Source organism: Girardinichthys multiradiatus, chromosome 7, assembly GCF_021462225.1.
Source record: "Girardinichthys multiradiatus isolate DD_20200921_A chromosome 7, DD_fGirMul_XY1, whole genome shotgun sequence".
NCBI lineage: Eukaryota > Metazoa > Chordata > Actinopteri > Cyprinodontiformes > Goodeidae > Girardinichthys > Girardinichthys multiradiatus.
The window spans coordinates 41105473-41131678 of record NC_061800.1 but is presented as its reverse complement, the minus strand read 5'-3'; the positions used below and the strand labels follow the sequence as shown (position 1 = coordinate 41131678).

General features: G+C 39.0%; 2 protein-coding genes across 3 annotated transcripts in view; one reads left to right on the top strand and one right to left on the bottom strand.

Annotated features, from left to right (window-relative positions):
• Positions 1-11379, top strand: part of LOC124871288 (kinesin heavy chain-like) — a 23034-nt gene extending 11655 nt beyond the window's left edge. Inside the window, exons 16-26 of the mRNA XM_047370487.1 lie at positions 100-288; positions 1320-1437; positions 1537-1613; positions 2112-2221; positions 2307-2408; positions 2851-2911; positions 2997-3068; positions 3541-3645; positions 6532-6748; positions 6841-7013; positions 9885-11379. Coding sequence (XP_047226443.1) covers positions 100-288; positions 1320-1437; positions 1537-1613; positions 2112-2221; positions 2307-2408; positions 2851-2911; positions 2997-3068; positions 3541-3645; positions 6532-6748; positions 6841-6995 — 1206 coding nt within the window. The 3' untranslated portion in view covers positions 6996-7013; positions 9885-11379. The remainder of the gene's footprint in view (positions 1-99; positions 289-1319; positions 1438-1536; positions 1614-2111; positions 2222-2306; positions 2409-2850; positions 2912-2996; positions 3069-3540; positions 3646-6531; positions 6749-6840; positions 7014-9884) is intronic.
• Positions 9876-26206, bottom strand: arhgap15 (Rho GTPase activating protein 15). Of its 2 annotated transcripts, XM_047370489.1 has the most exons (14): positions 26070-26206; positions 18781-18955; positions 18634-18705; positions 16643-16783; positions 16405-16494; positions 16214-16312; positions 15976-16111; positions 15057-15191; positions 14667-14765; positions 14426-14503; positions 13408-13542; positions 13082-13187; positions 11888-12079; positions 9876-10011 (listed from the first exon to the last, which is right to left on the bottom strand). In XM_047370489.1, exons 1-13 carry the CDS (start codon positions 26081-26083, stop codon positions 11896-11898), a joined length of 1464 nt encoding a protein of 487 aa, XP_047226445.1. In that variant the 5' UTR covers positions 26084-26206; the 3' UTR covers positions 9876-10011; positions 11888-11895. The 2 variants fall into 2 exon arrangements, with proteins under 2 accessions (XP_047226445.1, XP_047226444.1); XM_047370488.1 differs by lacking the exon at positions 9876-10011 and having other exon boundaries at positions 11505-12079.

Genomic DNA, 26206 nt, shown 5'->3' with positions numbered 1-26206 from the left:
ATAATAAATTACTTCTTGTACCAAACACTGAAAACTGTGAAATCCTGTAAGCATCAGCAGATACTTGCAGCCTGACAGACTGTTTCCATCTGTGGTCAGATGACCGAGGTGAGCGGAGTGATGGAGGAGGAGTTCACCACAGCCCGTCTCTACATCAGTAAGATGAAGTCTGAGGTAAAATCTCTGGTAAACCGCAGCAAACAGCTGGAGGTCAACCTGACGGAGAACACCTTCAGGATGGAAGTCAACGAGAAGGAGTTGAGCACCTGCCAGCTTCTCGTCTCACAGGTAAAACACACCTGGTTAAATAACACTTAATAAGCCTTGTCAGAGCGCTGTGATAACCCCACACACACCAGTCAAAATTGTAGCTGATTTCCAGTGTCTGGTTTTTGTAAACCTTTGACCTGAGTTTTTAAAGTTCTCTTTAAGACCTATAATTTAAGAAAATAAGTGGACAGACTTCAAATGTTTTCTGCTGTGAGCAGCCATTTTCTTTTTAATTCACAGCAGAGGTTACATTAGACCACGTGTTACAGAACAACTGCTGTAGAACAAGGTGTTGCAGGTCTTTTTAGGAAGGACAAAATGATTACACAGTTTACATGTTACACTACCTCTTCTAGCTTTTAAACTAGCATCCTATATTAGTGATTAGCGCATGTGTATTTTCTAGAGAAGATAGATCCTTACATTAACTGAGATATCCAGAACACTGAACAGTATCTCTAGATCTACCATCTTCAGCTGAAAGAATAAAACACCAACTTTTCTTTAATCCTTGCTGTTATCTACAGAAGATCATGCTCTCTCTTGCAACCTGAAGGAACCATAGAACATGACACAGAGACATCTTATATCTCTGTGCTTCCTTTGACTTCATTTTCAACTTTTCCGTTACTTTAAATAGCTGACTTTGAAGCAATCAGGGCTAAATCGCCTGGATCAGGTAAACAGCTGATTTATCTGTGCACCTATTATTATTTCCTGTGAGGGCATTGCTAGTTTACTAGACATATCAATGTAAAACTGTGAAGTTACTGAATAATCTGAATTTTCAGAATAAACCTTAGCCGTTAATGTGAGGAAGTTAAGAATTTAATCTGAAATCAGCAGAGCTGCACAGAAAATCTTACTGTGTAAATGAGTAATTAATTTTTTAAAGCCTTTAGAGAGATTTCTTAATGAATCATGCCACAGGTGTGTGTCAGTGAACGGCAAAATGTAAAGAAAGATATCTGAAGCTACCTGCTGACTTCATATTACTGCTGCCATGACAAACGACCATGTCTGGGTCGGGGTTGTTGTTGTTTGCGCAGCTTCAGGCCAAGTTGGAATCCCTGACTGCCGACCTGCAGAGGATGGAGCAGAAGAAGAGGCAGTTGGAGGAGAGTCAGGATGCTCTGATGGAGGAGATCGCTAAACTCCAAGCTCAGGGTCAGGGCCATCACCATATTTATAGGAGACCTTGGCCTGTGATTGGCTGAGAGATAAAAGACATGATGACCAAGCTGAAACTGTTCTTTGTGTTTTCAGGTCAGATGCAAGAGCTGACGGTGATGGACAAAGAGAAAGAACACATGAGCAGACTGAAGGATGCTGTGGAGATGAAGGTAAAGACGTCCAGATCCTTTATGGTCTGGGTTCCTCAGGATCTAAAGAAGACAACTGAACAGAGCTGAGAGACAGTTACTCAGGTTGTTTGGAACAGATCATTCTTCAGATTCATTCAGTCGCCCCTTTTGAAATAGTCTGTTTGATCGAAGTTATCAATGTCCTTACCTTTGTAACAGCTCAGTAAGCTACCTCATTTTCCTCTTAATTGAACTGAATTATATTGACATAGTTGCAATAGAGCGCCACCCTGTGGCCTGGTTAGGTAAAGACATAAAGAGAGTTTATTCTGCAACAGCCATAAGAAATAATGAAATTCTCATCGCACATTGACTAAAGTTTAGATCTTACTAGTGATTCTATATAATAATACAGAGTTCTGATTGTGTATCTGTCAAACTGTTTTAATTAGCATTATAAGTTTCCAGCTGGTTTTACTGTAAACATTAGAAGTTGTGACACATACCAGGAAAGTGCTGCTGCTTTGTGTTCTGCAGAGAACATTGGAGGAACAAATGGAGAACCACAGGGAGGTTCATCAGAAACAGCTAAGTCGACTCCGTGATGAAATCGAACAGAAGCAGAGAGACAACGACCAGCTCAAAGAGTACCGGCTGTTTTCACCATTATTAGTGATTACTGTAACCTGCTTTTCACTTCTGACTGATGGAGCCCCTTTGTTTATTTGTCAGTATGAATCAGGCCCTGCAGCTGGAGAACAGAAAACTTCAGTCTGACTTTGACAAAGTCAAAGCCGAGGATCAAAACAAAGAACAAAGACTCCAGAAACTCCAGTAAGTTTGTCCTTCTTTGCTTCCTGTAGACCCAACAGGAGTAGGTTTGGTATTCTACAAGTTCAGAATTAATGTTTGTTTTCTTCCACCTGCTTTTATTCACGTGGTGCACATGGAGGGGACAATGTTAACGGCAGACTTTCATTATTTATTTTTTGTTTGGAAGCTTACATGCAACATGTTTTATTGAAATTGTGATGTAGGATGTTGTTCTTCAGGTCATCTTGTTCCATTTCTTTTTCATTTTATCGATGTGTATATGTGTAAGCTGTTTCCACCCTAACATTTAATTCTACTTGATGCAAACCCCCAAACACAGAATTAAAAACAGCAGATATTGTTTTCACTTTCTCTATTCTCTATAAATTTGGGCAATAATCTTTTTGCTCTGATATGTGGTGCCTTTCAGTGTTTATTCTGCGGTCTTCTGATTTAATTTCAGGTTTCTGAATGAGAAGAGAGAACAAGCCAAGGAGGACCTGAAGGGTTTGGAGGAAACTGTGGTATGAGTTTTATTGGTTCATAATTTATTTATTTATTTTTAGCTGAAAAGGATCTGAGATCGGGGATTCTGCTTTTAATTTACAGACCAAAGAGCTGCAGACCCTTACCAACCTTCGGATCCAATTCATACAAGACATCACTTCTCGAGTCAAGAACGTAAGAAGCAGAGTCGTCATGTTCTGACAGGAACGGGTTCTGATCGATATGTTCTGATCAATTAACAGTGAATCTGTCATCTTCAGTTGTTACTGTTAGATAAGTCAGTGTATTCATTTTTAAGGTTTGAAACTGATGTCACCAGTTTTTCTACATTAAACATTTAACCAACCTGCAGTTGATGAAATACACTTCTGTTGAACAGGCCATGTTAGGACAACTGACCTCCATTAAAACAACATTAAAACCATTCCTTTTTATTTATCCATCTTTAATAACAAAAGTTGTTTCAGGACACTTTGAAAAGATCCAATCCATTTGCATTCAGCCCTAGTAATAACCAGCCAGAGATAGCTAAGATCAATAGTATTTATCAGATTTTTATTTAATAAACAGCTCATTTTCTTGTGTTTTTATTTTGGCGTTCTTTGATAAACCTGAAGAGCAAAGTTTTGTTCTCCTTGTTTATCAGAGCTCAGAGAACGACAACGACGAGGCCGGCGGCAGCTTGGCTCAGAGACAGAGGATCATCTTCTTAGAAAATAACTTGGAGCAGCTCAGCAGAGTCCACAAACAGGTGAGATATCACAGCACACCTACGACCTGTACTGCAAAGCAGGTTCAACATAGAGCTGGGCCACAGGGAGGCTGAAAACAACCAATGTATTTCTTGTCTGTATTTAACATTTTCAATAATTATAACTGGATAGATTCAAACAATCCAGTTTCTAAAATAGCATCTGTTCCAAAACAAACTGAAGGACTAAATTAAAATAAACATTATTCATAACTAATGAGATTTATTTTTAAAGTGTTTCCATAAATTAAACACAAAGTTCCCCTAAGCATTGTGGGACATAGCAGATTAAATCCAAACGTATTCAGGTAAACAAGGAAAAAAAAAATACCGACATAAATATTCAGACACAGCATGGACAGTATTATGCACTTTGTCCTCAGACTCTTTTATTATTATATTTTTTGGAGAATGACACTTTAAGGTCATAGTTTTCATTAATTATAATTACCATCATGAAACATGTCACTGAGGCTATTTGTTCCAAACACGTAAACATGACTTTATTTAAACTGCTGTGTCTGCTTTGGCTGGGGCGGCTGTTACTCAGGTGGTAGGAGTTTATCCTGTAACCGGTGGGTTGCCGGGTCGAACCTGACAATCGGCCGGACTCTCCTCTCCAATACCCTGGCGTAGGCCTTACTAGGGAGGCTAAGGAGTGTGATCCCCCTGTAGTTGGAACACACCTTCCGGTCACCCTTCTTATGAAGGGGGACCACCACCCCAGTCTGCCAGTCCAAAGGCACTGTCCCCGTCTGCCACGCAATGTTGAAGAGGCGTGTCAACCATGACAGCCCCACAACATCCAAAGACTTGAGGTACTCAGGACGGATCTCATCCAACCCCGAAGCCCTGCCACCGCGGAGCTTTTTAACCACCTTGGTGACTTCAGCCTGGGTGATAAAAGAGTCTAACCCCAAGTCCCCAGCCTCTGTTTCCACCAGGGAATGCGTGATGGCAGGATTGAGGAGATCCTCAAAGTACTCCTTCCACCGCCCGATGATGTCCTCAGTCAAAGTCAGCACCCTCCCACCCCCACTGTAAACAGTGTTGGTGAAGCACTGCTTCTCCCTCCTGTGGTGCCGGATGAGTTTTTGCCTCTGCCACAGCCCGGGCCACGGCACGCTTGACCTCATGGTACCCATCAGCCACGTCAGGAGTCCCACAAGCCAACCACAGTCGATAGGACTCCTTCTTCAGCTTGACAGCATCCCTTACTCCCGGTGTCCACCACCGGGTTCGGGGATTGCTGCCGTGACAGGCACCGCAGACCTTACGGCCACAGCTACGGACAGCAGCATCGACAATAGACACGGAGAACATGGTCCACTCGGACTATGTCTCCAACCTCCCGCAGAATCTGGTCAAAGCTCTCCTGGAGGTGGGAGTTGAATACATCCCTGGCCGAGGGCTTCGCTAAACGTTCCCAGCAGACCCTCACTATACGCTTGAGTCTGCCAAGTCTGTCTGACTTTCTCCTTTTCCAGCGGATCCAACTCACCACCAGGTGGTGATTGGTGGACAGCTCAGCTCCACTCTTCACCCGAGTGTCCAAAACATGAGGCCGAAGGTCTGAAGACACGACTACAAAGTCGATCATTGACCTCCTGCCTAGGGTGTCCTGGTGCCAAGTGCACTGACGAACACCCTTATGCTTGAACATGGTGTTCATTATGGACAATCCATGACTAGCACAGAGGTCCAATAATGAAACACCTCTCTGATTCAGATTGGGGAGGCCATTCCTCCCAATAACGCTCATCCAGGTGTCACTTTCATTTCCCATGTGGGCATTGAAGTCCCCCAGCAGAATAACAGAGTCCCCGAGAGGGGCACTATGCAGCACCCCCGAAAGAGACGCCAAGAAGGCCGGGTACTCTGCACTGCCGCTTGGCCTATAGCCCTAAACGACAGTCAAAGACCTGTCCCCGATCCGAAGGCGCAGGGATACGACCCTCTCATCCACTGGAGTAAACCCCAACACGAGACGGCTGAGCTGGGGGGCAACAAGCAAGACCATCCCTGCTCGCTGCGCCTCCCCGCGGGCCACTCCAGAGTAGAAGAGAGTCCAGCCTCTCTTGAGGAGATGGCTTCCATAGTTGTGCGCGGAGGTGACCCTGACTATTCGATATGTCTCAACCTCCTGCACAAGATCAGGCTCCTTCCCCTCCGGCGAGATGACATTCCACATCCCTAAAGCCAACCTAAGTATCCGGAGATCGGGCCATCGAGGTCTCCATCTTCGTCCGCTACCGGATCCTCTTTGCAGTGGTCCCTCATGATTTCCTCTCCAGGTGGTGGGCCCACTGGGGGATGGCCTCGCGTCTCTCTTTCGGGCTTGGCCCGGCCGGGTCCCGCGAGGGGGCTCTTTGTCTGACCCGTCACCCAGAGCCTGTTTGCTATGGGAGACCCTACAAGGGGCATTTAGGCCCCAGACAACATAGCCTCTAGGATCATTCGAGCACTCAAACCCCTCCACCACGTTAAGGTGGCGGTTCAAGGAGGGGAAAAAAAAAAAAATCACATTATGCTGAAAGTGTTGGATCTTTAAATTGTTTATTTGTAACTGATTTATAACACTTTTCTCTAAGTTTATTTTTCTTTGTCCACTTTCCCTCTCTAACAACTCTGACTAGTTTCTCAGTCCCTGCTGAAGAAAATAATCCCCACATCAAGCTTACCTCAACATATTTCTCATTATTGCCTAACCCTGCTTTAAACATCGCCACAATTTTGTCCCTGACCTATGTGGTCTGTTCCTTGTTCTTGATGTTTGTTCAGTAACGTTTGTAAGGTTCTAGATGTTTGATGTAGAATCATCTCTGTTTAATGGGTCGCATCATTTAAACAGGCTTAACTGGATTAAATTTAAGTCTGTCTTCTCAGCTGGTCCGAGATAACGCAGATCTGCGCTGTGAGTTGCCCAAACTGGACCGGCGGCTGAGGGCCACAGCAGAGCGAGTAAAAGTGCTGGAAACGGCCCTAAAGAATGCCAAGGAATCGGCTCTGAGGGACCGCAAACGGTACCAGCAGGAGGTCGACCGAATCAAAGAGGCAGTCCGGTCCAAAAACGTCTACAGGAGGGGACACACTGCTCAGATTGGTGAGAACCTCTGCTTCCAGACAACTAAATATAAATCTGAAACTTGCAGAGCTTGGTCTTAACTGACTAATGTGATTCCTGTGTCCATGCAGCCAAGCCAATTAGAGCAGGGCACCAGTATCATCATCCATCCTCTTCCCCGTCAATTAAACCAACCATTAGAGGAGGTGTGGCCTCCAGCCCTCGCCATCAGTCCTCCCGACATCAAGCAGCTCAACAGCAACAACAGCAACAATATCCACAGTGAAGCCACAAGTGACTCCAGGTCAGTAACAGCTGATGCTTTACTATAGTCAGACCATATCAGCACTGAGGTGTTGTCTCTCAGTTAGGTATAATAAAATATGAAGAAAAATTAGAAATTAGGATTTAACAGTAACTGTAAAGATAAACTGAATTACTTGTTTTCTACAGCATGTGGTTCAGACATATCCTCCAGACCACATCTTTCCCTAACAGTAATTTAATAAAACATCAGTTTTCCACACAGAGCTCCAGACACTGTTCATTCATTAATTTTTCTGATCGTTTTATGAATTAGCATTAAGATACCAACTGCAGCAGTTACTGTAAATAAAGATACATTTTAAATCTTGGATCTAAATTTATTTCTTAAATGCTAAGATAGATGCAACACAAAGGCGTAGAGATTTTCAGTTGACAAATTTATAATATATGCATACAGTACACAGGATTGTTTGGAGTTGAAGAATCAGGCTTTTGTGGTCAGAAACAAATTTTAGCTATTTTAACAGTTTAGGGACAAAGCAATATTTCATAGTTTACAAACACAAACGATTTAATTTGTAGAGTTCTGGCCTGAACTGGCCAATTCAGAAATAAAATCAATCTTGTAATTTATCTGTGTATTAGACGTCTCTAATATGAAACAGAGGGCAAACAATACAAACAATGTCAAAATCATTTTCAGTGTATAACATTGACCCTGATTACTCTGATTAGTTTGTTTTCTTTACTATGTAAAGAGCTTAACAGAGCTATGACTTTAACTGGCTTTTCTAAATAAACTTCTTCTAAATATGTTACGATATTGTCTGATAAAAACTAACTGTAAGAAGCAAAAATAATAAACCAGATTAAACTCAAAGTTTATTACAAATGCTCAGAACAAGACCAATCAGTTAGAAAAGACTGTCCTTTGTTTGCAAACCATGGCACGTGTTAGCGCAAGATCAAGAGGATGATGACAGTAGGTCTTTGAACATTTTCAGTAAAGCTGTTAGAGTCTAAGAGAGCATAAAAGGATAAACTAAGGCATTAGCTTTAAAGGTCGACATGAACAAGAATAAATCCTCTAAGAAGTCCGAGAACTGATCTAAACATTCAGAGAGAGGGCCTGGTGGCTGATACAAAACAACAAAGGTAGAGATGTTTGCATTTGGGGTAAGAAAATGTTAGAGTACGATATTTGAAAGAACTGTTACTCATAGTTTGCCTAGAAATAATCAATAAACTTGACTGAAAGGTCTTTGTTACTCCTCAACAAGTAAATTTACATAATTGGAAGGGTTTTACTTGTTTATACTAACATAATGCTCCTGCTGATTTATGTTTTATCAACCAAATCATTGGTGTGATTTTATTCACACTATGCTAGCATATATCAACCTGACAGGTTTATATATATATTGACTGTGAAAACAAATATGCCAGTTTAATATCTCTTCATGTCTGCTTATATTGCATACTAATAATAATAATAATAAAAATACATTTTATTTAGAAGCACCTTTCAGGACACTAAAGGACACTGTACAGCTAAATGTCAACATACAATAAAATCAAACATTAAAATAGAAGTACAATACAATCTTAGAATAAGAAAAATGTATGCGGAAGTAAGGAAGGACGTGCTAATGTAAAAAAATGGGTTTTCAGACCAGTTCTGAACAGTGAGGGAGAGGTGGCTGAAGGCCATGCCTTCCACCATGGTGGTAAACCTGGCAGATGGGACAGAAAGGAGAAGAGAAGAGGCTGATCTGAAGGAATGTGTGGGGATGGAGACATGTAGAAGGTCAGATAATTATGAAGGGGCAAGATTCTTAATGGCTTTAAAAGAGGGTTGAAGAATTTTAAAGATGATACGAGATTTGACTGGGAGCCAATGAAGCTGCTGCAGAACGGGAGTGATGTGATTGTAGAAAGGGGTTTGAGTGATGACACAAGTGGCCGAGTTCTGAACCATCTGTAGCGATCTGTCAGGATCCGTGATGTCACAAGACAGAGGACAAGAATGGCAGTGGAATGGGGGGTGAGAAAGAGACAGAGACGGTTAATATTACGAAGGTCAAAATAGGCAGACGGAATGACATTATTGTTGTGGAACGCGAAGGAAAGTGTGCTGTTGAGGACGACACCCAGACTCTTAACCCGAGGGGCGGGGGAAAGAAAACAGTTGTTAAATGGGAGGAGAAAACAACCAAATTTGGAAAGTGTTTTTAGTAACGACAGGGATAAGCTCTGTTTTTTTTCACAGTTTCATTGGAGAAATATTTTAGAAAACCAGTGATTGTCTCAGTGAGGTTGGAAGGTGGCAGTGTGGAGTTAGATTGGGTGGAGAAGTTGACCTGGCTCTCATCAATGAAACAAGGAAAATGAATGGGATGGGGGAGGACCGAGAATGAAAAGAGTGAATCTGAATGAACATAGTGCGGCACAAAATTATGATCTGAACCAGTCTAAAGGAGTACCAGTAATGCTGATTGAGGTTAGTCTGTTTAATAGGATGGAATGATTGAGGGGGTCAAAGGTTGCACTTAGATCGAGAAGGATGAGAAGGGACAAAAACCAGAGCCAGCAGAGAGCAGGAGATTGTCTGTCATTTTTATGAGGGCAGTTTCGGTGCTGTGGTGGAGTGGAAAACCAGATTGAAACTCTTCATAAAACCTGTTATTTGATAAGTGTGAGTGCAGTTGACAGGCGACTACTTTTATAAGAACTTGTTAAATGAAGGGTAGATTAGAGAAAGGAAGGAAAACCCTTTATGCAGTCTGAAGTATAAAATAAATAACTAAAACAACCTAATGTTTATATCCTTTTCTTTCAAATTAACATTAGTTTTTAATATTCCGTTTTCTTATAAAACTTTATGGCTTTCTGTCTTTACCGATAACAGCTGACTGGATCAAGTTTTTTGTTCCTGAAGATCTTTACTGAACTCTCCTGTCTTCACCGTTCTGCCTTTACTGGGAGCACCTCATTTCCTTAACTTTCCTCTTCAACAGCCTCCCCCAGATCTTCTTCTGTCAGAAAACAAGATGATCTTTTGTTACTGTGTGTGATCCAGTCCGTTTATTCAGCTTTTCCTTCTGCAGTGTTAAAAACTGAACTTTAGAAGATGGTAGCCTACAGCCTCTGCTGCTGCTTGTCTCTCAAGTATGACCAAAATAAAGCACATTGATGCATTAAAGTAAAATGCTACAATCATTATCTTTAAATAAACTTTAAACTTTTAGACACTTTCCTGATAAAATTAATAGAAATCAAAGTTTTTCATCTCAGGTCTGATCTTTGTATTTGTCTTTATTTAAATTCAGATGAGAAATTAAATTTTGGGGATTTTTTATCCTCTTTTTGTCCCTCTAACAACTTTCAGTAATAATGATTATTATTATTATTATAATAATAGTTAATAACAATGATATTACTGCTTTTTAATTCAATCATTAAAATCAGTGTTATTCAGTAAAATATATATTTTATTTAGTCAAGTATATAATTGTATTAAGACTAAATAAACCTTTTTGGAAAAAAATAACTTACCTCAAATAATTTCAGCTGTTTGCCCATCATGGTTTTACAGGGTTACAATACATTTTTTCTTAATTATTGTTGCCATGTCTTGAGTTGTTAGTTTTCTTTTTGTGAGTATTTAAACATACAAATAACAGTGTTGCCTTTTTAACATTTTATATTTTATTACTGGACATTTTGATACTTTTTCTATTAATTTCTAATTTCATTGTTATTGCTGGAGAGTTCCTCAGCTGTCCCTAATAGTTTCTACTGTTCCTTCAGACAAAATGCAGTAAACTAAACTCACCTAAACACATCATAAACTAGATAAACTAGTTAGAACTGTGATGTTTTTATGTCTGTGGGATTCAGATGTTAAGTAAGTGTTGTGCTGTAGTTGTCATGTTTTGGTATTTGTAAAAAGCAATCCCTAATGTTTAATACTTTGTCTTTATTATACTGTATTTATTTTACTATTATTATTCTACTATATTTCTTTTAATGTAATTGTTATGCATAATTTTGTAACTTTATTTTTTATTTTTTTATGCATATTTTTACTGGAATTAAATTACTATTTCTCTGTAACGCTTTACATAATTATTATACTGTATTTATTATGCTGTAATCATACCACTGTATTATTTTACTGTATATTTGCATTAATTTTACTGTAATTTATTTATTGATCTGTAATATATTTCTTTATTTTACTTTATTTTTACTGTTACTGTATTTCTTACGGTTTTTAATTGCAGGCCTCCTTTAAACTGATAGCTGATATTTCTGTTGTTGATGTCATTATTTTTCCTCCAGTATTTAAAGCACAATCTTCTGGTCTCCTGAGTGACAGAAATAAAGTGTTACTGATGTTAGATATGTTGCCTCTGAATTGTTTTGCTTAGATTTAAAACCCTCAGTCAGACGTTAAAAGGCTGATATGTCTGTGTTTGTAGATGTGATGAGACAGATCTGTTGTTAAAATTCAGAACTTCAAATGTTGAGTAAAAACCAAGAGTGTAACATTTATTGCTTTTCATCTTCAGAGAACTGCACATACAGCAGGTCTAAATAGAGTTTAGACAGCAACATGTTATTATGTACACCTGTCTGTTTATTACATGCTAATAACATTTATTTCAAAATAAATGTTTTGTCTTTTTACCTACATTCGGTTAGAAGAAAAATAAGTAGCTTTGACAGTTATAGTGTAAAATTACAATATTTGAATATTTACAGCTTTATTTGATTAATTTCAGATGTTTATGTTTCAAAAAAAGACCATCGGATGAGTTTCAAACAAACATTTTAATACATTTACTCCTTTTAACTCCAGGTAACCAAACACTGTGATTCTGAGTCCATCATTCTCATCTGACTTACTGCTCTTCTTACTTCCTGTCAAGGTTAAAGATCTCTTGGCTCTCGATTAGGATGAACTCCACGATCTGGTTCTGGTATATCATGTTAACTGCCATGTTTCCTGCATCCAGCTCAGGCCACATCAGTGTTGGCCCAAACACAATACCGATACCCTGAGTGGACATCAGATTCTTCCTTGAAAAAGCCAAAACTCTGAAAAAAGCAGAACATAAATTAAAACGTAATATGGAGGAAAGAGGTGGAGCTATTGGATGGAGTTAATCTCCTGCAGAACAGTGAGGATCAGGACATGGTCAACTGGGTCCGGTGTATGGTTCTGTTTTGATTTAATTTATGTTACCGTCAGGTCCGGGTCAGTTCTGGTTCAGGTGTTTTATTCAGCTTTGGGTCAGATATAGATCTGATGTGGTGTCATTTTGAGTTCTAATAGAGTCAAATGTAGTTCAGGTTTGGTTCCAGAGGTTTGGGTTTGTGTACAAAGACTTGTGTGGATTTCCAACAGAACCATGTCCTAGGTTTGAATTAGGAAAACTGCATATTCAACATTATTTCCTTCATTCATCGCAATCAACCTGAAATTTAGCCCACAGAGAGAATAATAAACTCTTCCCTTGACACCTCTCCATTTTAATATGCAAATATATGTAAATATATATAGTTTGTATATGTACACAACGTTCTTTCTTTTTTTTTTTTTAAAGACAAATTACATTGAATGAGAATTTGATACTGGCTGACACATGGATAACCCCTTCCCACTTACAGTAGGTGGCATAACTCTGCTCAGGATTTAAAAGTGACGGTCCAGATTAGCTCAAGGTAAAATGCTTTGTTGGTAGAAACACCAGTGTAGTCAGCAGTGGTATGGGTAGAGGCATTGCACAGTGACTCCAAGAGGCTAATTACCCGTCTTCATCTTGGGCCAAAAAAGAGTCCTTGCAATCTCATGCTCTGAGTCAATTGTAATATGCTCTAATAATAATAATCATAATACAGTCATTTTCGATAAATCTGAATATTATTGGAAGTTCGTTTATTTCAGTTAGTTAATTCACTAAGGGAAACATATTATATAGATTAGATTAATTACACACAGGCTGATGTATCAACTAATATACTTACAAACATGTGAGGTTAAATTGCTCATCCTGTGTCTCTGGTGTGAACAATCATTGTTTTTTACAACAGATGTACCTTTGCAGGTGGCTGAAGAGTAACTTCAAGGTGTCATGGTTGGGTTTTGGCATCTGCTGGATCAGTTTCTTCACAGCCTGCGCTTTCTGTTTTGATTCTTTGATCTCTGTTAAGGAACAACAACAGCAGTGTCAGTTCAACATCTTCATCTAAGCATTTCGAGGGAAAGGAATTATGGCTAAGAGTTTTCATTCATCTGATCTAATTTTAACATAGCCGCAGCAGATTTCCTTGCTGTTTAACTCAAGTTGAATTTATCTGACAGAGTCTAGATATAAGGACCCAAAGGAAAATAGAAAGATGATTATTTCTCAGGATTTACTCACTGACTGCCTCCACAAACTGCTGGAAGAACCTGAATGGGAACAACGGCTCTGGCAGCTCACGAAAAAACATCTTTAGAGCTCCTGTGATGACGTGGATGTCCTCCCACTGACTGTGATCCAGGTCCAGCTCTTCCTCTGGGAAAGAACGGACACGATTTTGGTGTTTCAGTCTGAGAGATGTAGCCGTTTCGTCTAGTTCAGGCCACCGAGTTTTTGTCATTGAAAGCTGTCATCCAATTGTAATTGGAGACTGTAGATTTTCTCTATTTTATTCATGTTTCATTTGTAAACAGTTTTTATGTAAACACATATGTCCTCCATATTACAATCTAGGGTCCAGAACAGAAAACAGAATTGAAGTTTAACACCCCTCTCTGCAAATTCTTCACTTCTGTTACCCAACCCTTACTCAAAATTAAACACATTAAAAACTAAGTCAAAATAACTAAATCATGAAAATCATAAAAATAGATTTTTCTATTTCAGTTGAGCAGACAAGAATAAATGTGCTTTGCTGAGATTTGCTTTTGTCTCACAGAAACCCGGCTGAAGGAGGAGGATAATGGTACAAGAAATGTTCACATTCCTCAAACCACTGGCACATACTGCACAGTATGTGTTAATGGGTCAGACAGATGGTACCGAACCAAGAAAGGATAACGTTCAGAAGCCCAAATACTCTCTGAGCAGCACAGGCTAATTGAGTTTCACAGTTTATAGATTATTTGGGCCTCAGATAAATATTATTAATTGATAAATTATCTTTTCTATGATCAAACGTGTCAAACTGAAAAGTATGGTGTGCAATGGTCAGAGCGGCTTTGTTTTACAGAATCTTCTAAAAAAAGATCATTTCCCATTGTAGTTCATTGTAGTTTCTCTTGTAAATTTGGATTTTATATTTTCAATTCAATTCAAAAATACTTTATTAATTCCAAAGGGAAATTAAATAATATTTTTATAATTTTTTTTATTTTTATAATTTTGATAATGAAAACCCATTTTCTTCCAGACAAACCTTGATCAACAATGAAGCGAAGTTTTTGGATTGTGGCCAGATTTCCACTGACCCTGTAGATCCCGTCTGCGTCTAGACCTGTAAAAATGAAACAGTTTGCGGACAAATAAAAGCTGGATTCAGTCAGCGGATCGACACATTCTGGGTTAGCTGCTTTAGATGGTTATGGTCTGACTGACCAGTCAACTCTGTATGATGGGCAGAGTTGGAAAGGAAAGAATTGATCTACCAGTGAACGTACCTCGTTTCTCAACAGCTTCTAAACAAATCTTTACAAACTTTGGAACTGTGGTTCCTTCACGTTCGCAGAGCGTCAGCAGGTGGCAACCAAACACTCGGTCTAAGATTTAAAGGAGAAAATGTACAGAGTACAATTTATACTTTTGCTGAGGCTCCTGAGATCTAAAGTTTTATCTTAATTTCTTAGACATTTTAAATATTACACAATAAAATTATGTTTCAGTTCACCAAGCTGTAAACGGCTTCTGTTTAACTGCACTTTCAAAGACAAAAAAATCCAATTTATATCCATCCATCCATCCATGCTCTCTATGTACTTTGTTTTAATGATGTTTTAATTTCTCATCACAAGATTGATTGATTGAAGAAATATTCTTTAAAACGTAAGAACCTTTGATGAGGCCTTTCTCCTGCAGAGTCCTCATGGACGGGCGTCTGATGATGAACTTCTTTAATCTGTTCTTCACTCCATTCTTGTCTGCACTGTCTGAGGCGCTGTGTTTCAGCTTTGAGCTGCCAAACATGTCTGGAAATGAATTAGATGTTATATTAAAATAATAATCACTTATTCTGTCTGATTTCCACATCCAGCTGCTGTGGATCAACTCAGAGGGAACTCTTACCCTCACTTTAACCTAAGAAATGTGTTTGAGTAGTTGGAAAGATTCTGGTACAATTGGAAAATTGCAAGTTTTCAGATATCTCAGGCTTTCTTGTCTATGGGCGCCCATCATAATGCATCACAACTTACTGATTATTTTCTTGCAGTTTCCTTAAGGTACAAAGTTTGCGTTTATTTCTGCCCCCGTTATTTCTACATTCGGTCCTAAATAAAATGTTGCTACAGAAGCATCTAGTCTTAGCTGGGTCAGAACAGATAGCTGCTTTCAGTAGGATCCAGAGATGGGCTTATGGAGAATAAAGCATTAAGTGATGTTAAATCTCCTAAATAAGTAGAGGTAGGTAGAGTATAAAACAATGTACGCAGGTTAGAGTATTTTTACTATTGGATAGGTTTTACTAATACATTTCTAAGCATTAACATTGATAAAAGGTTAGTTTAGCTCTGTAATAACTTGACCTCACCGTCTCATCCTCCAGCTGTTTATTTTAATATCACCATAGTAACTATAGGTCACTGCATGACCACGCAGAACTATTTATGGTCACTTCTTTCAGCTTAGTCTATAAACAGTTTTGTTCATGAACACTGTTAAATGTTTTAGCATAATTACCAGTGTTCTGATTGTAACTAATTAGAGTTTGCCTTAAACCTAATGTATTAGCATATTATCTTATTTTATACTTACTGATGGAGCGTCTGTGAACTGGGTTCCTTTGCTTCATGCTGGGCGAGGCTGACCCATGTCCAGGTAAGGAGCTGTGCCTGGGCAGGAACTCGGAGCTATTGGACTTCCGCAACGCAAAGCCTCTGTCTTCTTTAGTCTAAACCAAAAGAACAAATCGAAGCGAGACATCTCTCCATTATTCGTGTTTATAAAGGAAAGCTATTTCACCAGATCGTGGTTGTTTGGTGTGGTTTCTTACTGATGAGTCAACAGTTCTTCTGATCGCATCATACCATTTGCTGGCAGTGGAGTAATTGTCAGCTTGGATGAGGTACTCACTGCCTGTGTTTGTTGTGATCTGGGACAGATAGAAGGTAACTACATGTTACTACTCAGTTCTAAACATCCACTGGTTGCCTTCAGACTAAACAGTGGCTCAGAGGCAGTTACCTGGAAGACATTTTTCTTGCTTGACTTCTCCGTTGTCCAGTCAATGACAGCCCCACAAAGCTGAACCACATCTGTTTTACTTCCTGTTTTCTAAACACAGTGAACATTGGACACAACATGAGGGGGTAATGCACTTCCTGCTGCCAACGTAGCAAATGGCTAATACTGAAGAGCTGAACAGGTCAACAATCTGGAGTCGATCCTGGTGATGTAGGTGAATTTAAATACAGTTTCATACCACACCAGTTTCCTGTTTGTCTTTATAAAGCAGCAGCTCATCTGTTGTCAACACAGTCCACATCGACGTCCAGTTCTTCCTCTGCTTCTTACCGTTCTCTGAGATCTTAGCCACATTTAGGTGTTCACCTTTCAGGTCCACCTGGGAGCAATCAGAACATTACTGACCTAAGGACCGCGTACAGAACCACAAAGGCCTTGTGCTGTTTGTTAAAGGTCCAGAGTGCACCAAAACCACCAGCTCTACAACTCTGGGCATCAGTCAAACCCTGAGCTGCCAAGTGTCCCTCTTCTGGAGTGAGGCCAAGTATTTTAATTTGTTTGCTACTCTACTGCTGCTGGTGGTTTGGCATTCATGCACCTAAGAGCGATCTGCTTAAAGGTACCAAGGTGCAAGATGTTCATCTACAAAACTGCAGAAATTTAAGCTTATAAAACCATTAGCTGGTGATGCTGTTTAGATTAGTCAGTCATTTTCTTCCGCTTATTCCATAGTGGGTCGCGGGGGAGCTGGTGCCTATCTCCAGCAGTCTACGGGTGAAAAGCAGGGTACACCCTGGACAGGTTGCCAGTCCATCGCAGGGCAACACACAAACAACCAAGCACACACTCATTCATACACCTAAGGGGCAATTTAGAGTGACCAATTAACCTAACAGGGATGTCTTTGGACTGTGGGAAGAAGCCAGAGTACCCGGTGAGAACCCACGCATGCATGGGAAGAACATGTAAACCCCTGGCTTGGAATTGAACCCAGGACCTTCTTGCTGCAAGGCAACAGGGCTACCAACTGCACCACCATGAAGCCCGCTGTGTAGATCATTCAAAGTTTATTCCTCACAATTATTTGATACAACCTCATCAACCTTCATCTTCAATGTTTAGACCTAAAAAGGAAATAATTTAATATTCAGTCAGCTAAAAGTAATCTCATAGCATCTTCATCATCTGAGTACTTTTATACATAATTGTTTGTGGTACTTGTGTAGCTTTTCCATGTGGATTTAGTTTAAATATGAGCTAATAGAATAGTTAAATAGAAGTTACCATAAACAAGAGTTTCTGTAAGGCATCATACAACACCAAAAGCATTAACAGCAAAATTAGCTTCAGTTATTACATCATCTAAAAACACTTCCATGTTGATATACATAACCTATTTGAGAAGTAGACCACACACTCAAAAAAGAAACTGAACGATTCCAGGCTGCTTGCATACTTGTTTTTAGCTCATAAGCAGTTTCATAACGTGTTGCTTATGAACATTTCAGATGCTTTAAATATCCGAATATTAATGTGTTTATTAGTTCCTGTTTGGGTGCTATTCTGGCCCTAAAATGTATTCGATATTTTTAATCCTGACCCCACCAGGACCCCTGTCTCACTTCCAGCTTTGTAATCTCTGAGCCAAGCCGGTGAAATTCTACACAGATTTTTATTCAAGTTTGGCATTTGAGTTTATCTCTGAAACATTTAAAAAAATGTTTCCTAAATGTCAGCTGTATCCATGTGAAAAGAAACATAAACCCTCTCCATCCTTTATGACACAGCTTAAGCTATGTTGCACAAACTGGAAAAAAGCGTTTCTAGATGTGCAACACTGGTAGAGTCACACACAAAAATCCCTGCAGCTGTTTTGCAGTTGAGCGTTTTACAAAGTATTGACCCAGGAGGTTCTGACCATTGCACACAAAACTTTTCAGACTCTTGTTGGTCTATCTCATTGAATCCCAGCAAAACACACAGAAGTTTGTGGTTCTAATAAAATTTGAAAAAGTTCAAGAGGCGAACCGTATAGTATTTACTTCTCAGCTATTTCATCCTCACAACATTTAATGCAATACCTTTTTTACTACTTTAGAAGATAAAAAAACTGTCATAGAAATAAAAAGTGTAAAGTTGGATGAAAGGTAACTTTTCTCATTGGATTTTAAACCGTCCAATGAGAACAGCTCTTTTAAGGTGCGGGAACATCTGAAGTTTCAGACATACCAGTGGTTCAAATGCTGCTGCTACCGTCAGAGCCACACCATGCTGAGACTGATTTCTGCGATGCCGAGACAACTGAAGAAGAAAAACAAGATTTAAAACCTGAACAAAACAGTTCAGGATCAGTTTAGTTCTGTTTGATCTACATACAGGCTTCTGAGGGAGGTCGGAGTCCTGCAGGACCATGGACTTGGACTGGCTCAGGCGGTCTCCGGAGCTCTGAGAGTTCTTTATCCTCATCTGAACAGCTCCCTGTGCTGCAGCGCTGTGCTGAGGGAGCTGAATCAGCGGCACCTGTTTAACAGCGTTCTGAAGGTTTGTGATTCTGAGGAGAAACAAAGACAGGAAGCCGAGTCAAAGATTTGCTAAAAATGTCTCTTAACACCTCAAACCTCATGTTTAACCCTTCAAACATCTGTATAAAACATCAGGTGACCTACAGACATGCATCCATCTACAGTGACAGTTTGTTGCACTTTAAAATGTTTTGTGTATATATTACGTTTACCTAATATTAGAATATATACAAATATTAAGGCCCTGCGATGGACTGGCGACCTGTCCAGGGTGTACCCCACCTCATGCCCGTAGACTGCTGGAGATAGGCACCAGCTTCCCCGTGACCCACTATGGAAGAAGCGGTAGAAAATGACTGACTGACTGACAAATATTCGGTTTAAACTCTATGTGTCGATACAATCATGATCTGTTAACATTTGTAAGTTGCTACAATCTTCAGTTTTATTTTGAAAATAGCTTACAGGCACCCTTAACTGATGTAGTTGTTCCCCTTTGTTTCCTTCCTCTCACACCTGACTGTAATCAGCTTTAACCCGCTCAGCTCTGTTGTCAGAACCCTTCCAGTTTATCTTCTGTAATGATCTGTCTCCACTAATTATCTCAGGTAGGTTCTGTTTCTTTTCCTTCTGTCAGTGTAATTTAGTTGTTCATTCCTGGTTTGCTCTGCTTTGTCATGAGTTCCCTGATCTGTGAAATGTATCAGGATAAGGCATTTCGTTTTGCACTTTTCATAAACAGTGTTGTATCTTTGCTCCAGTCTGTTCTGATACAGCTTCCTCTCATTTCTTTATTCTTTTCTCCCACTTTACTGAATACATTTTTTGAACTTATGAAATAAGTGGCAGGAATTAAACATTTAAAACTGACTGCATTGCAAATCTACTCCAGATTCCTGTTACCTTGAGCCTGCGCTTTCCTAGAGCTACCTAGAGATACTACTGTGTCTGGGACCTTGTCATGAGTGCTCTGAGTAAACAGAGGTCAGATTTTCAACAATGAAGTCCCTTGAAACTGAATTTTTGATTGGGAACTTTTGAGAGCACAAAGAAGCAACAACTTCAGTATCCATTATTATGGAGGTTGTACATATAAACAGTGACTCCCATAATACTGTTGGTCCAGTAACATGTATATTACGGTGTGGAGGGTGAGCCTGGTAATCTAAGGCAGAGTTTGTCATCCACTGCAGAGGGCTGCAGACAGGTTCCAATGGAGCTTGCATGTTTAATTAATTTGTTTAGCCACCGTTTACATGTTTGCACACGTTTTGCACCCTTGGCAAGCGAAGCAAGGTATGTCATGTTATAGATTTATATTGTTCTTAATTGTACTTGTGAGAAACATACGTTATTCTATTTAAAAGTGCTTGGTTTTTATGATTTTTTAACTGTGGCAAACATTATCTTGTTCATTTGCTTTTATTTTGCATTTTATGACTATATATAGCTACAGAAAGTGTCGTTTCTTGATTCAGTGGTTTATTTATGTGTACGAGTGTTAACCCCCCCCACGCCACCTGAGGCAGTAGCAGTTCGGCAGCAGAGAAACTGCATAGGAGACAAGATTGAGTAGCGAGACAGGTAGCATGTGTTACAAAGGAACAGTAAGCTGTGTTAAGGAGCACTAAAATAAAAGTCTTAACAACAGCCTGAAAATGGATCTCCTTAGTAAAAGTGAAGACATCACATAAAGTATAAATATGTAAATGCATTCAGTCATGTTTGGAACCGTGTTTATCAGACTCTGTATAACCATCCATTTATGTATATTTGGTAGTTTCCATGGTACTAGAAAATGTTCTGGAGATGCAAGGATTATCCTGGATGCTCTGAAAAGGAGAAATAAATATCTGCACCCATCAGAGACTCTTCTATGATTGTTTTGATGTCAAGGGCGTTAACATGTAGGCTATAAAACTGTAAATGCTCTTTTCTAGTCAGTCTGAAATATAAATTGGTCAAAACAAGAGACAAATGGACCATGATATGTTTTTTCTAGTTTATTTCCTTACACACAAGCATAAACAAAAGAAATGAACTGGACTTTAACTGCACCACACACTGTCGGATCTAAACAACTGAGGTAAAACGTATTGAGACTGTTGAAGTATACAGCAACCTATCGTGTAAAATCCCCAAATTTAAATTTTTTTTTATTTGACTTGAATTCTATGTTATGTTTTGGGATTTTTTGTAGGAACCAATATTTTGTCCCACAGAGTTTTTGGACACTCTTCAGTAAGTTTTTGAAATGTGTCATATTGTTCTAATAATACTTCACCTATAACACGATTAACTTTATAATTTATTTTTGAAAAATGTATCTGAGTCAGCACGTACAGCTGCAAAACATCAACACACATGTTGGTCTGCTGACAGTGTTTAAAAAAGGGAGGTCTTTGCTGAGGAGCTAGGCTAACATTGACCATCTTCCTCTCTGTTTTCATACGAATCGTTGATTTCAGGTCCTAATTTTTAGTTACCATTCAAGCACCATGTTGCCCTGTGTTCAGGTTTTTCCCAAATGGAGGTGGTTCTAAGCTTCAGCTGAATGGGTCATGTCACACAGACATGCAGCAGCAGGTTAACAATATAGGCTGTATTTTATTGCTCTTTCAATGTGGTTCCTGTTTTCAGCTTTGATTGCTTCACTTCAGTTCACTTCACTTCACTTACACAACACTGGTCCATCTGTCTGACAGATGCAAAACAAATGCAAGAAAGTCTCACCACAGGAGCTCTGAAGTAAACAAACACTTGAAAATAGCTAATTAGAAAACGTTAGTAAAAATTAAATGTCCACTGACAGTCTAACATGAGGAACAAGATATCTAAAAATATCAAATAAATCCTATGTCACAGATATGCATCACATTTGTTTACCCAGGAGACCAGCTAATAAAATTTTTATAAGAAGGTGTCCTCCCACAGTCCAAAGACATGCCTGTTCGGTTAATGGGTCTCTCTAAATTGCCCTTAGGTGTGTGAATGAGTGTGCGCTTGATTGTTTGTTTGTGGCCCTGCGATGAACTGGTGACCTGTCCAGGGTGTACCCTGCCTCTCGCATGTAGACTGCTGGAGATAGGCACCAGTTTCCCCGTGACCCACTATGGAAGAAGTGGTATGGAAAATGACTGACTGACTAGAATATAAAACCACCTTAGATTCTGGACTCTGGACTGATCTAACCGTATTGATGAAAGTTTGATTTGCAACACTTCATCTCCTGCAGGGTCTTTGGCCATGAGAAGCCCTAACCTCTTATGTGAAATGGCTCCTAACAGAAGGGTCCGAACCTTGAATTGTTTAGAGTTATATGGTTTTCAAATTGGGCTGGCATTAGTAGTACTCTGAAGAATGCTTATAAATACCTCTATAACTGAACATATCTGGATATGAGTTTTACAAAACTGTGTATGAATGTTTTGTAAACAAATGTTCCTCAGCACATAAACATATGCACAAGATAACCCCCGCAGAAGCAAAACTGTGTCGCAGAGAAGTCCCCAGTAGAGAAGCTGTTTCTACAAGACGAGTCTGAAGGAAGGACAACGGCCTGCATCACCGTGTTTGCGGTAATGAACAGCTGGTTGACGGACAGAACGAGCCGTCTTTCAAGCCACAGCACAGAGGTCAGGTTAGCTGAAAGCTAACCGCTTGTTGACTGTGGACGTTTCTTCAAACGTAGCCCTTGGACAATGTTTCCTCACCACGGTTCATGAGGTTAGGTGTTTTGGGCAGAGACAGATTTAGGATGAAATGATCGGAACGTTTTTAATTTTATGAAGTTTTGTTTTTGTGAAACTCGGCTATTTTAGTGCTAGCAGGCTATCTGCAGCACAGTTTGTGTTCTTTGTATGTTTTTTAAAGTTAAGACAAACTTTATGTAAAGGGTGATTTTAAACAGAACATTGCTCATAACGCGCCGTCCGCGCTTATGCATTTTAACCCTTATATTAACCCTGGTATTTTAAAGGTATGTGTTTGATTCTGGTGCTAAGCTATCAGCTTCTTTGTTAGCTCAACTGCTAACCGGTAAGAACACGTGCTTGCTACTGAGTATTTAACAGAAAGGTTGTTAGCTTTCAAGCTAGTGAATAATAGTCCCTAAACATCATTTTACTAAATCTGATAACTAAGTAAACACCATTAAGCCCCATTTTTCCAGAAAGATTTGGCTCGTTTCCAAAATATCCCCTTAATAATAATATTTCTTCAAATATTATTTGAATAAATAAAAGCAGCTAATGAGACACGGTTGAGAATTAGTCATCCAGAAGGTTGGTTTTATTCAGCAGATCATTATTTAAAACATTATTTTATTAAAATAATATTTTATCTGATCTTGCATTGTGAATGGTTGTCTAAAGGTATACCAATTATTGCCTGAGTTAGTTTCAAGACTAACTTAACTTCACTTCCAGATTCTTCAAGATAATCCTTGGTTCTCAAACATAAACATTGCATTTTGGTCATAATTTCCAATCATCTTTAATCAACTTGTTTATATTGTACATAACCTATTAGTCTTCCTTATTCTTTAATTCTGCTTGGTAGTTTAGTTGGATTGTTCTAACCCTACATTCCATATATGTGCAGAGTTCATGCTGTTCAATAATGTCAGAGCTCGTCTCACACCTTTCTATTTTGTCCTAATACCATCGCCTTACTGGGCTGGTATTCACAGGACAACCCTTAACAGACTGAAATATGCAATGCAGCGCAACACAGGAAGTCCAAAAGGCAAGTATGTTAATGACACCCAGAATAAAAAGCTAATATACACACAGGAAAAATAAAACAAAATCATAATATTAGTAAAGCTGGACACTCAAAAAACTACAGATGCAGCAAACCTAAATGTTTAAATTGCACAGTTTAGATACTTCCCTCATATTTTAAGTTAACAAAACAGTTATAATTATTTAAATGAATCTATTTCTTGCGCTTCATTCAGTTCAGTTGAACACATCCAGCATCTTAAAGTTTTGCATCAAAAAAAAGAAAGAAATGTGTTTAGAAGCTGTTGGTAGATTTTGGTGCTGCTCTGGTATAAACAGAACACCACTTCAGACAAACAGCTGAAACCAGACATTTACATACATTGTTCTATAAAAAGCAAAATTTTCCCTCACTGTTTGACATTAAATCAAAATAAATGTTTCCTGTTTTATGCCATTTATAATTTACAAAGTTATTTCAATATGATAAATGACAGAACAATGAGAGAGATAATTATTTTAGATAATATATATCACTTTCTTCAAATTCAGATCAATCAATAATACTATTACTGAAGTTGCCACATTAATATACTCAAAGAAAATATAAACCCCATGGGAATCATGTCCAGCCACCATATTGTTCAGGAAGGAGACAAATTTTGTGTCGCAGAGTTTAAAGTATTTTGGTGTGACGGAAAATTTAGAAAGTGCCTTTGTGCTAATTGAGGCAACACTCTGCCTGGCCTGACAAAATATGTATAACTTCCCTTCTTGCTCCCTCCTGCTGGAACCCTCACTGTTAAAATACAAGATAAAGGGAACATTTATTGCAGAGAGATCGAGAGGTCTGGGCCTCTGCTCTTGCTAGAAGCGGTGCTAGGCTACATTGGGTTTTTGCAATACTGATATAAGGAGGTAATATCCTTTGGGCTGGTTAGAACAGTTTGGCTCGGCTCAGCAACACATGCTTGATGCAGGAAACTGTCTCCTGATGCTGGAAAACTGAGGAAATAACATTTATTGGAAAGATTGAAGCTAAATCTCAAAGATCAGCCAGGAAATTAAATCTTGAGTCAGTGTTTGATGTGGCCATATCAAAGCACTGATTTCAGTCCCACAGATAATTTGTGGGTAGAACTGAATTGAGGTGTGTAATCAAGAATACCTGCAAACCTGAGTAAGTTACTCCAGTTCTATTATGGGAAACAAAGCTCCAGCAAACTGTTGTGAGAAGCTTTTGGAAAAATACTCAACCTTTCTGTCCCAAATCATGCAGTTTAAAGGCAATGCTACCAAAAACTAAGCAAATGTGTGTAAATGTTTACAGTTAAAAAAAGTTTTAAAGATTTTCTAAATAAATTTGGTCATTATTCTGTTTTTTAGGAAACAAATCTGATAATCCCGACAGACGTAAAACAGGAAATGATTACGCTGATTTGTTGGTGTGAATGTAAACATCTGATGTCAAACACCAAAAGATTTCACTTTTTATAGCGGCATTGTTGGTTTCAGGGCTTCGTTCTTAACGCTGGTTCCTGTCTCTGCCCCTATTTGTCCTCAGTTACCGTTGGTATGTTTTATCTCACCATGATGCCAGTTGGTCATTGCTCATTCCTCTCCTGCATCTACTTATCCAGTGCAACCTGACAGCTTGTTCGTACTCTTTGTTCTCCTCTGTTTGTCATCAGATAAAGATGTATAGTGCATTCCTCTCAATAATATTAAGAAGAACGTTAACTGCAGTACGTTATTCTTCCGAGAGAAACAATAAGGAAGCAATAAGTGATTTACACTGAGCAGCCCTGACTCCCTCATGTAATATATTGATCCTTATGATTTCAATTCCGTTATTACTTTTTAAAATAGAATATTGATTCAATTTATTTGATCGGAATTAATTTTGCTTTGAAGAAAGTTTTTATATTCGCAGTGTCTTCTCCTCCTTCATAAAATCAAGCAAAAATACAAATCTTCAGCTTGAAGCTAATTAATAATTTATTCACACTAGAAAGGCAACAATGATCTGATCCTGCTAATGGACCCTGAACTAAGTGAAAGACAGAAGAGGCTTCATTAACCGGAAACTAACTGAAACGTCTAAACAACGGAAGCTGGTACTTTAGTCATGCATGAGGTCTTTATAAAACAGCTTCACATAAAAACAAGAAAATCAAATTGTTCTGCTGTTTTTCCCAACGGGATAATGTCATTCAAAAGCAGATGTCTGTTCTTTAAATGTATAGAAGACCGCAGAAATATATGTTAGTCAATGAAGAAACGTTAAACCTGTCAGCATTTCAGTCACACTAAATGTAAATTTCATTAATGCTTCCAGAGGTGACCGCAGATATGAATAAAATTACTTTTGACAGATATACGAGCCTAAAAGCTCAACAGATGAGTTCGGCAGTCTTACCTCGTACCCGCCATCCCTGTATGTGCAAAATGTAAATGAAGAGGCACAAATAGTTGGGGCCTAACTCTTAGAGGAAGTATGAGTCATCACGTGGTTTCTTCAAATCAGCCATCTCTCAAACTGCTGCAACCTCCCCA

What these genes read in the sequence shown, in the direction of transcription:
- arhgap15 (XM_047370489.1), bottom strand. An exon ending in GGAGAAAGGCCTCATCAAAG is followed by an intron (nt 14,766 to 15,056) that starts GTTCTTACGTTT and finishes TTTAAATCTTAG; the next exon opens with ACCGAGTGTTTGGTTGCCAC. An exon ending in AGAAGCTGTTGAGAAACGAG is followed by an intron (nt 14,504 to 14,666) that starts GTACGTTCACTG and finishes TCATTTTTACAG; the next exon opens with GTCTAGACGCAGACGGGATC.